The following is a 12,011-nucleotide window of genomic DNA, read 5'->3' on the forward strand; positions in this document are numbered from 1 at the left end:
GACAAACTGGGCAGGACTCACAGAACCTCTTAATTTCTGCGCCGACCCCTGGCCAGTAAAACCGCTGAAACATGCGTTCCCGCGTTTTCTCTTCACCTAGGTGCCCACTCATTAGGTGGTTATGAGCCAATTCCAAGGTCTGACGGCGGTACGGCTGAGGGACCACCAACTGTTCCACTATTTCCCCCCGGATTGTATCAACCCGATAGAGCAACTCTCGCTTTAGAGCCATGTAGGGAGTTTCCAGCCTGGCACCAGGCCGCTGGGGTACCCCATCAATTACCTGTACATTTCCACGTCCAGGAGCCAATGTGGGGTCCCGAAGCTGTGCTGTTCCGAAATTATCTGGAGACACGTTCAACTCCGGGATTGCCTCGGGTGGCTCAACCTCTCCTGCCATTACCTCTAGGGGGAACCTGGCAGGGTTACACTCTGTCCCTATACTGGTGACCCCTAAGGCAGGTATCCCTGAGTCAGGATCGTCCGGCTCAGGGCCTGGTTCAACCATACACCTCGGAGGGCTAGGTCGCCTCCCATATAATGTCCAGAACAGGGGCAAGTCTCTTCCCAAAATAACAGCATATGGAAGTCTTTTCATCACCCCCACTTCATGTTGTACCTCTCCACACGAGGTAGCAATGGTGACCCTTTCCATAGGGTATTCACGTAGGTCTCCAGAATACAAAGTACCCCTACTTTATGTCCCGTAGGGTTTTCCCCGGAGACCAAGGAGGCATGTACAAGAGTCACTAAACTTCCTGAGTCCAACAAAGCCTCTGCTGTATAGCCATTAACACGTACTTTGCAGAGATGGGGCTCCTCCCCCATAGTAACAGTGCTTACGGTACAAACAGTATGGGCATACATTGATACCCGGCGAGCGTACCGGCAGTCCATGGGTTCTGATGTGAGTGGGCACTGTGCCATCACATGCCCGAGCTGATGGCACCGCCAGCACATAACAGCAGAGGTGTCCCTGTTTCGGGTGTCTGACTTTGGGGAACCGGGACTCCTGCTGACCTTAGTCTGGGGTTTACTCTCTGCCAGGGCTGAAGACGGGGCAGCACCCGAGGAGGGACGGGAGTCTTTTACCAACTGTGAAGGGGACGTATCCCTACGAAGTGCCCGCCGTGAAGCAGAGTCCCGGACCAACTCCTGGGTAGCTGTGTAGCGTTCCACCAAATTCACTAGCTGGTCTAGGGTACCGGGGTCCCCCTGTCCCACCCACCGTTGAATGGGGGCTGGCAAAGTCCGCACAAACCGTTCAATCACCACCCGCTCAATCATCTGTCCGGGGTTCAAGGTCTAGTAAGACATGATCCTGTGAGCGTGCAGGTTTTCCCTCCTCAAAGGACCACTGGTTCACTCGTTGGGCCCGGAGATAAGTGTTAACCCCCATTCGTGCAAGGATCTCACCTTTCAGTATGCCATAGTCCTTGGCATCCTCCGTGCTGAGATCCAGGTAGGCTTTTTGGGGTTCACCTACCAAGAACGGGGCCACGACATCAGTCCAACGGTCGGTAGACAATTTCTCTCGCTCAGCGGTCCTCTCAAACACGGAGAGAAAGGCTTCTGGGTCATCCTCTGCACTCATCCTTGTAAGTGCTGCCCTTACTCTGTCCTGGGCCGCAGGAAGGACTGGATGACCTGGAGTTACCGCTGGGAGCGCTTCTCGCAGAGCAGAAAGCTGCTTAGCCAACAAGCTGTTTGTCTCCTGTTGCTGAATGAACGCCCGCTGGAGCTGGACATTGGTTTGTTGCTGCTGAGCATTAGCCTGGGCCAGCTGCCTTATAAGATCCTCCATGGTGGCTGCTGAGTTAAACTGTAACTTTGCAGGCTTGATTATAAACATGTGAAAACTGGGTTGTTGCCCCTAGAAACCAGGCTGCAACGCCTGCAGGCTTCGTGGACCCGCCGATCCACCGCAAACAGTCAGTAGAAAATTTTTTATTTTTTTTTTTTTCCTCCGGGTAAGTACCTCTTAGGTCATTGCCCTTAGCAACCAGGCTGCCATGCCCGCATTCTCCACCATAATGTGAGGTAGCAGCGTTGTTTGGGCAAAAACGTGAGGCAGTGAGGCAGCAGCGTGTTCACACCAACAGTCTATTTATTATTGCAGCATAAATAGATCCAATTTCCCACAGTCAAAGTCTCTTCCGGATCACAGCCGGTGCATATAGACAAATTCTTTGCATCAAAAAGTCTTGTTACCTTAGGACCCCGATAACCGCAGGGATCTGTATAAGGTTCTCCTAGGCTGACACTCTTGGCCTGTGTTCACTCCACACAGAGCCAGCTCCTCTCACACAGCATGTGTTAGCTTCACCAAGCCTGGCTCTCAACTGAGACACACCCTGCTGGTGCTCTGCATGATTTAAACGAAAATGCCGGACATGAGGATTGCTACAAAACCTGAACTGGGAGGAGGGATCTGTCTCCCTGTTACCCTTTGTGCTATACTCCCAGTAATAGCTATAGCAAACTCAGAGGGTTTCCAGACACATTCTGGGGGACACATAGCAGTCTTCAAATATTACCCCTGTCACTGCCTCACAATATATATATATAAGTAAATATATACATATAAAATATTTTACATATACATTATATACATATATATATATATATATAAAAATAAAAAAAATATTTTACATGAGCTCAATAGGGGACCATAGATTCAATTGGGGTGCATTGAGGGTCTACAGGGTTTAGTGATGACTATATAAATCGGTATGTAGTGAGCTCCCTCTAGTTGTGGCTGTATAGATCTGTATGTAGTGATCTCCCCTAGTTGCAGCTGTATAAATCTGTATGTAATGACCTCCCTCTAGTGGTGGCTGTGTAAATCTGTATGTAGTGAGCTCCCCCTAGTGGAGACTGTATAACCCTGTATGTAATGAGCTACCCTAGTGGTGGCTTCTAATTCTGTATATAGTGACTTTCCGTTATTAGTGACTGTATAAATCAGTATGTAATGAGCTTCCCTAGTGGTGGCTCTATAAATCTGTATGTAGTGAGCTCCCCCTAGTGGTGGCTTATAAATCTGTATGTAGTGAGCTCCCCCTAGTGGTGGCTGTATAAATCTGTATGTAGTGAGCTCCCCCTAGTGATGACTGTATAAATCTGTATGTAGTGAGCTCCCCCTAGTGATGACTGTATAAATCTGTATGTAGTGAGTTCCCCCTAGTGGTGGCTATATTAATTTGTATGTAGTGAGCTCCTCCTAGTGGTGACTGCATATATCTGTATATCATGAGCTTCCCCTAGTGGGGTCTGTATACATATGTATGTAGTGAGCTCCCCCTAGTGGTAGCTGTGTAAATCTGTATGTAGGGAGCTCCCCCTAGCGGTAGCTGTGTAAATTGGTATGTAGTGATCTCCCCCTAGAGGCGGATGTATAAATCTGTATGTAGTGAGCTCCCCCTAGAGGCGGCTGTATAAATCTGTATGTAGTGAGCTCCCCCTAGAGGCAGCTGTATAAATCTGTATGTAGTGAGCTCCCCCTAGAGGCGGCTGTATAAATCTTTATGTAATGAGCTCCCCCTAGTGGTGGCTTATAAATCTGTATATAGTGACTTCTTGTTATTGGTCACTGTATAAATCTGTATGTAGTGAGCTCCCCCTAGTGGTGGCTGTATAGATCTGTATGTAGTGAACTCCCTTTAGTGGTGTCTGTATAAATATGTATGTAGTGAGCTCCCTCTAGTGGTGGCTGTATACATATGTATGTAGTGAGCTCCCTCTAGTGGTGGCTGTGTAAATCTGTATGTAGTGAGCTCACTCTAGTCGTGGCTGTGTAAATCTGTATGTAGTGAGCTCCCTCTAGTGATGTCTGTATAAATATGTATGTAGTGAGCTCCCTCTAGTGGTGGCTGTATACATATGTATGTAGTGAGCTCCCTCTAGTGGTGGCTGTGTAAATCTGTATGTAGTGAGCTCCCTCTAGTCGTGGCTGTATAAATCTGTATGTAGTGAGCTCCCTCTAGTGATGTCTGTATAAATGTGTATGTAGTGAGCTCCCTCTAGTGGTGGCTGTATACATATGTATGTAGTGAGCTCCCTCTAGTGGTGGCTGTATACATATGTATGTAGTGAGCTCCCTCTAGTGGTGGCTGAGTAAATCTGTATGTAGTGAGCTCCCTCTAGTGGTGGCTGTATAGATCTGTATATAGTGATCTCCCCTAGTTGCAGCTGTATAAATCTGTATGTAGTGAGCTCCCCCTAGTGGTGGCTGTATAAATCTGTATGTAGTGAGCTCACTTTAGTGGTGTCTGTATAAATATGTATGTAGTGAGCTCCCTCTAGTGATGTCTGTATAAATATGTATGTAGTGAGCTCCCCCTAGTGGTGGCTGTATAAATCTGTATGTAGTGAGCTCCCCCTAGTGGTGGCTGTATAAATCTGTATGTAGTGAGCTCCCTCTTGTGATGTCTGTATAAATATGTATGTAGTGAGCTCCCTCTAGTGATGTCTGTATAGATCTGTATGTAGTGAGCTCCTTCTAGTGTGATGTCTGTATAAATATGTATGTAGTGAGCTCCCTCTAGTGGTGGCTGTATACATATGTATGTAGTGAGCTCCCTCTAGTGGTGGCTGTATACATATGTATGTAGTGAGCTCCCTCTAGTGGTGGCTGTATAGATCTGTATGTAGTGAGCTCCCTCTAGTGATGTCTGTATAGATCTGTACGTAGTGAGCTTCTTCTAGTGTGATGTCTGTATAAATATGTATGTAGTGAGCTCCCTCTAGTGGTGGCTGTATACATATGTATGTAGTGAGCTCCTTCTAGTGGTGGCTGTATAGATCTGTATGTAGTGAGCTCCCTCTAGTGATGTCTGTATAAATATGTATGTAGTGAGCTCCCTCTAGTGGTGGCTGTATAAATCTGTATGTAGTGAGCTCCCCCTAGTGGTGGCTGTATAAATCTGTATGTAGTGAGCTCCCCCTAGTGGTGGCAGTATAAATCTGTATGTAGTGAGCTCCCCCTAGTGGTGGTTGTATAAATCTATATGTAGTGAGCTCCCACTAGTGGTGGTTGTATAAATCTGTATGTAGTGAGCTCCCCCTAGTGGTGGCAGTATAAATCTGTATGTAGTGAGCTCCCCCTAGTGGTGGCTGTATAAATCTGTATGTAGTGAGCTCCCCCTAGTGGTGGTTGTATAAATCTATATGTAGTGAGCTCCCCCTAGTGGTGGTTGTATAAATCTGTATGTAGTGAGCTCCCCCTAGTGGTGGTTGTATACATCTGTATGTAGTGAGCTCCCACTAGTGGTGGTTGTATAAATCTGTATGTAGTGAGCTCCCACTAGTGGTGGTTGTATACATCTGTATGTAGTGAGCTCCCACTAGTGGTGGTTGTATAAATCTGTATGTAGTGAGCTCCCCCTAGTGGTGGTTGTATACATCTGTATGTAGTGAGCTCCCCCTAGTGGTGGCTGTATAAATCTGTATGTAGTGAGCTCCCCCTAGTGGTGGCCGCAGGCAGACAGAATTTACCAGGGTCTTCTTTGGAAATATTGTACTCAGGTATATCTGGACCATAATAAATTTTACCCCTTGTGCCCCATCATTACAGGATTCTCTTCACAGTATCTATCTAAATATGGCCGTTCACTTTAGAAACAGGTCGGCCCTCATACACATGCACGCTCAGGTCAATCATGTTCCCAATATATCAATGTAATCCAATTTAATGGAGATCAATCAAATCAATTAAAAAATGTGCGTTACCTCATGTGTCTTTATATTAATGTACCCGCCGTGATAGGTGAGAGGGCGATGGCGCCATGTGACCGGAGCAGGGACGCAGCGGGCGCTTGTCTGCCCAAAACAGGAAAGCAGCTTGAGGAAATTGACTTCATTGATGAGACGGAGGACGACCAGGAACAGGAACACGGACGCGGTGCTGACGGCGAGCATGGGCACCCTCTACAAAAAACAGCACGAGAGACAAGAGTCAGACCACACGACACATGGGGATTCTGCGCCAAATATATGACATGCTACACACTGACGTTAGCCTCCTACACATATATGGCTGATAACATTGAGCAACAGTGTAGCAAAGAGACAAATTAAAGATTAATAACACTGAGAATCCAGGTCTTTCCCATGCAACTTACAGTTAGGTGCAGAAATATTTGGACAGTGACACCATTTTCGCGAGTTGGGCTCTGCATGCCACCACATTGGATTTGAAATGAAACCTCTACAACAGAATTCAAGTGCAGATTGTAACGTTTAATTTGAAGGTTTGAACAAAAATATCTGATAGAAATTGTAGGAATTGTACACATTTCTTTACAAACACTCCACATTTTAGGAGGTCAAAAGTAATTGGACAAATAAACCAAACCCAAACAAAATATTTTTATTTTCAATATTTTGTTGCGAATCCTTTGGAGGCAATCACTGCCTTAAGTCTGGAACCCATGGACATCACCAAACGCTGGGTTTCCTCCTTCTTAATGCTTTGCCAGGCCTTTACAGCCGCAGCCTTCAGGTCTTGCTTGTTTGTGGGTCTTTCCGTCTTAAGTCTGGATTTGAGCAAGTGAAATGCATGCTCAATTGGGTTAAGATCTGGTGATTGACTTGGCCATTGCAGAATGTTCCACTTTTTTGCACTCATGAACTCCTGGGTAGCTTTGGCTGTATGCTTGGGGTCATTGTCCATCTGTACTATGAAGCGCCGTTCGATCAACTTTGCGGCATTTGGCTGAATCTGGGCTGAAAGTATATCCCGGTACACTTCAGAATTCATCCGGCTACTCTTGTCTGCTGTTATGTCATCAATAAACACAAGTGACCCAGTGCCATTGAAAGCCATGCATGCCCATGCCATCACGTTGCCTCCACCATGTTTTACAGAGGATGTGGTGTGCCTTGGATCATGTGCCGTTCCCTTTCTTCTCCAAACTTTTTTCTTCCCATCATTCTGGTACAGGTTGATCTTTGTCTCATCTGTCCATAGAATACTTTTCCAGAACTGAGCTGGCTTCATGAGGTGTTTTTCAGCAAATGTAACTCTGGCCTGTCTATTTTTGGAATTGATGAATGGTTTGCATCTAGATGTGAACCCTTTGTATTTACTTTCATGGAGTCTTCTCTTTACTGTTGACTTAGAGACAGATACACCTACTTCACTGAGAGTGTTCTGGACTTCAGTTGATGTTGTGAACGGGTTCTTCTTCACCAAAGAAAGTATGCGGCGATCATCCACCACTGCTGTCATCCGTGGACGCCCAGGCCTTTTTGAGTTCCCAAGCTCACCAGTCAATTCCTTTTTTCTCAGAATGTACCCGACTGTTGATTTTGCTACTCCAAGCATGTCTGCTATCTCTCTGATGGATTTTTTCTTCTTTTTCAGCCTCAGGTTGTTCTGCTTCACCTCAATTGAGAGTTCCTTAGACCGCATGTTGTCTAGTCACAGCAACAGCTTCCAAATGCAAAACCACACACCTGTAATCAACCCCAGACCTTTTAACTACTTCATTGATTACAGGTTAACGAGGGAGACGCCTTCAGAGTTAATTGCAGCCCTTAGAGTCCCTTGTCCAATTACTTTTGGTCGCTTGAAAAAGAGGAGGCTATGCATTACAGAGCTATGATTCCTAAACCCTTTCTCCGATTTGGATGTGAAAACTCTCATATTGCAGCTGGGAGTGTGCACTTTCAGCCCATATTATATATATAATTGTATTTCTGAACATGTTTTTGTAAACAGCTAAAATAACAAAACTTGTGTCACTGTCCAAATATTTCTGGCCCTGACTGTATATAGGTCAATAGTCTCCAAACTGCTGCAAAACTACAACTGCCATCATGCCTGTGGAGAGCAACAGGATGAAGGATACTGAGGTGCAGTAAGTAAAGAGACCTGGAAACAAAGCGAAAGGGCATCCATATCCCTCGTGATGTGAGTATTGGAGTACTCAGCCAATGCTCCTTCAATGGACTCTTTACATACATGCATGCACATTTAGGTTGAGAATGCATGTTCTCAAAAAGACGAGGGAAGCTCCTTAGCCCTTAGAAAGGCACTGAAATGCCGCATTCCCACGTCGCTTCTCCCCAACATCATCTGCTGGAGAAAATTTTTAGAAGCCCCCCAAATCATCAGCTGGTTATGGCCGAAATCGTCAAGACGGGCTGAATATTCCCTAATTAGAGAGTTATTCCCAAAAAGTAATCACGAATCTATCGAATAAGAGACAACTACAGATTGTTGTAACGCAAACATGGGGAATCTCAACAATCCCATGAAGCGGGATCCATATTCCGAGAATCGGGTTCTGCAGAGCTCAACCTCTGCTGTATTCATTGTCTACAGGATTGATGGAAATATCAGAGACCGGCTCTCAGCTATTTCTGACAGTCCATAGACAATGAATGGAGCGGGGTTCGAGTATGTCCACCTCCATTCAAGATTGGGCTCTGCAAACAATGAACCATCAAAAATAATTGTATATTGTCAGTTTTTCCATTTTTGTAAAAAGAAAGATCTTCTTAAATCGAATCTCTCAACAGGTTTGTGCTACCTCATCTAAAGGGGGCTTTACACGCAGCGACATTGCTAGCAATGTCACTCGTGAAAGCACCCGCCCCCGTCGATTGTGCGTCACGGGCAAATCGCTGCCCGTGGCGCAAAATATCGTTAGTCCCCGTCACACGGACTTACCTGCCTAGCGACGTCGCTGTGGCCGGCAAATAGCCTCTTTTCTAAGGGGGCGGTTCGTGCGGCGTCACAGCGACGTCACACGGCAGCCATCCAATAGAAGCGGAGGTGCGGAGAGCAGTCGAAAGAAAGTGACGCCCAACTCGTTGCTGGAGGACGCAGGTACGGTGTTGTTCGTCGTTCCTGGGGTGTCACATGTAGCGATGTGTGCTGCCTCAGGAACGACGAACAACCTGCATCCAGCACCAGCAACGATATTTGGGATTAGAACGACGTGTCAACAATCAACGATAAGGTGAGTACTTTTGATCGTTAGTGGTCGTTCGTATGTTTCACATGCAACGTCGCTAACGATGCCGGATGTGCGTCACGAATTCCGTGACCCCAACGACATCTCGTTAGCGATGTCGTTGCGTGTAACGGGGCCTTAAGAGCATCATGATGTAGGCAAAGAGGCCCTGAGTTCAACGATGTATCACTTAGATTAGTGGCTGCAGTTGTTCTGACACAGTGACAGATTTTAGATTTTGCATGTAGCAGAGCTCTGAGAGCTGCCACCAAACACACCAGGTTTTCGGTGCACATTTCCATAGACAGAAGCTGCTAATCACAAAGGGGGGAGGAGTCGGACTATAACTCAGCACTGCTGAGACCCACTAATGATTAAGATAAGAGGCTTAAGCTAACATTGCAGGTATACAAAAAATACTATGTGATAACAGACACAGTGCTGAATTCTCTATTTTAACTCTTGCAGCATGCTGTCTTCAGGTTACATTGTAGAAACCTGCTGACAGAGTTTAAAAAATAAAAATAAAAGCAGTGCTAATATATCAGTAGGTTACACCATTACTTCCTAAGTGGTTGTTGGACTGTCTTCTTGGTCTGATCTCCTTTAAGGTCTTCCCTGCAGTGCATCACTCCTGTCCAGCTGCGATACAGGGAATAGCACCTCAGTACCATTCGCTTCTTTTCTACACTCCCAGAATCGTGGCGATATTAAAGGATAGGAATATCCCTTTAAGAAACAGGAACCTTCACATTGCATTTCAAGTCAAATCCTTCTGCCTCAGTAACACAATGTATTTCTGCCTGTAAAGGCTCTAGAAGTAGATAATATCCCCACCACTGTGCAGAGGTCACCGCTTTAGTAAATGGCCAGCATGGTGCCCATTCATCCCAACTCCTACTGTTAGAACCCATATTACCCAGCCTCGCTCTGTCGTCATACCTGGACCTTTTCTTTGTTCTTAATATCTGTCACAAAAAAGAGAAAATAAAGTTCTACACAATTATATTAAAAGCTTTCTTCGTGTAAGATACAAGAGAAATTACCTGTAATAGCTTTCCTCTCTCCCAGAACTACCTAGGGTTGACTGCTCCATTTTCTAGCGCCATTTCCCCTTTCCTCTTTGATGTCTGCATTCCTCTCACATGTCTGATCACTTATGATTACTCCTCCATCACCACTGATTACTCCGAAGTCACAAAAAAAGCTCTTATAATAAAAATGGCCTCAGAAAGCAGACTGAGGTGGTTTCTCTCTCTGTTTTCCATTATTATCGTCATGAACCCAATAGTCAAGGGTTGAGCCAAATGTCAAAGTCAATGGCACAAAGCCTACTACGGATTCGACAGAAGTGGATCCTTAAACACAACTGGTTTGATGCTGAACAAGCCAAAAATCAAAATCTAAGGAATCTTCTCATTCTTTACTGTAGAACCCTCCTGGGTTATGGTCTTTCCCTTACCGATTCTCAGGTTGTGTTTCTCAGATATATCACCATACCTAGATTGGTGAGGAATCAGTGTCATCGGTGAAGCCAGGTGTTGATAATGGAAGTGTACTCAGGTCATAACCAGATAACTGGAGTAACACAAGGAATATCAGAAGGCAACCAAAAGGAGAAAAGCTAAGGACCACTGAGGACATAACCAGATAACCGGCCAGAAGTCAATCACGAGAGTAACACAAGAAGCATCAGAGGGCAATCAGGAGGAGAAAAGCTAAGGACCACTAAAGACACTGGAACAAGTCAACGTAAAACTCATCACTAAAAAGATATAGCCCAGAGATCAAAGTTTAACCAGAGGTTTGACCAGAAATCAAACTCAGAAGGCAGATAAAAAGTATCTGGAGACAATCCAAGGTAGAAAAGCTAAGGAGATGTCACTAATTAGTGACCACTTTTAAAATGTCTGGAGTGGGGAGGAATCAGAGTTGATTTGAAGCCAGGGCTTTTAACCAGAAGATTACTCAAGTTATAACCAGATAACTGGAGTAACACAAGGAATAACAGAGGACAATCAGAAGAAGAAAAGCTAAGGACCACTAAGGATATTGGAACAAGTCAACGTAGAACTCATCACCGGAAAGATATAGCCCAGATAACTGACCAGAGGTCAAACTCAGGAGGCAGACAAAAAGTATCTGGAGACAATACAAAGGAGAAAAGCTAAGGAGATAGCACCAGTTAGTGACCGCTTTTAAAATGGCTGGAGTGGTGAGGAATCAGAGTTGACTTGAAGAGAGGGCTTATTTCCAAAAGAGTATTCAGGTCGTAACCAAATAAATGACCAGAGATCAATACTGGGAGTCAAAACTGGAGTACTTGGGAACCATCCAAAAGAGAAAAGGTAAGAACATGTCCTTAGTTATTCCTCACTATAAAAATGTCTGGAGTGGGGTGCAATCAGAGTCTAAATGAAGCCATCATCAGTGGAAGAGTCATGACCGGACAACTGACCAGAGGTTAAAACTGGACGTCAGACAAGAAGTACCAGGGGACAATCCAAACGAGAACTGATAAGATCGGAATTATGGTGAAATCAGTTGTAACCAGTTCATAAGGAATGAATCTTGTACATGTTGATGAGTATCCAGCTTTATCGTCACTCTCTAAATCTCCTGCCTTTTGCCATCAGCGCGGTCATCATGGAGACGTGACTCACCAGCGGGAAGGAGAATGGTACTGGAACATGACAAAATGAACCAAAGGCTAGGATGATTATCACAGGTGCATGGACTTGCAGAAGACCAGTGCCGTCAAGTCAAGATCAGAAGATAGGATGGAGGTTAAGCTCTCACGTAAAGATGGAAGTCAATGCCAAGTGGTATGCTGAAAGACCCAGGATCAATATATGGATAATATGCACAAAATGAAGCTCAGAAGCGGAGCCATAAGTCAATGTTTGGAGGCAAGATGAGGATGTGAAAGGTAAGGTCACAAGTCAAAAGGAAAGGTAACCGTGAGTCAATGAGTATGCCAAAATGTGGAGGAAAAAGGACTACGTGTGAAGGCATAAAGCCCCATAGAAGAGAAGCAGCATGGGCTAG

At 45.3% G+C, this 12,011-nt stretch overlaps 1 protein-coding gene across 1 annotated transcript in view; it reads right to left on the bottom strand.

Annotated features, from left to right (window-relative positions):
• Positions 1-12,011, bottom strand: part of ST6GALNAC3 (ST6 N-acetylgalactosaminide alpha-2,6-sialyltransferase 3) — a 290,283-nt gene that overhangs the window by 181,173 nt on the left and 97,099 nt on the right. The window contains exon 2 of the mRNA XM_075320283.1: positions 5,731-5,928. Within this exon, the coding sequence (XP_075176398.1) occupies positions 5,731-5,928 (198 nt within the window). The remainder of the gene's footprint in view (positions 1-5,730; positions 5,929-12,011) is intronic.

This window comes from Anomaloglossus baeobatrachus, chromosome 8, assembly GCF_048569485.1.
Source record: "Anomaloglossus baeobatrachus isolate aAnoBae1 chromosome 8, aAnoBae1.hap1, whole genome shotgun sequence".
Taxonomy (NCBI): Eukaryota; Metazoa; Chordata; class Amphibia; order Anura; family Aromobatidae; genus Anomaloglossus; species Anomaloglossus baeobatrachus.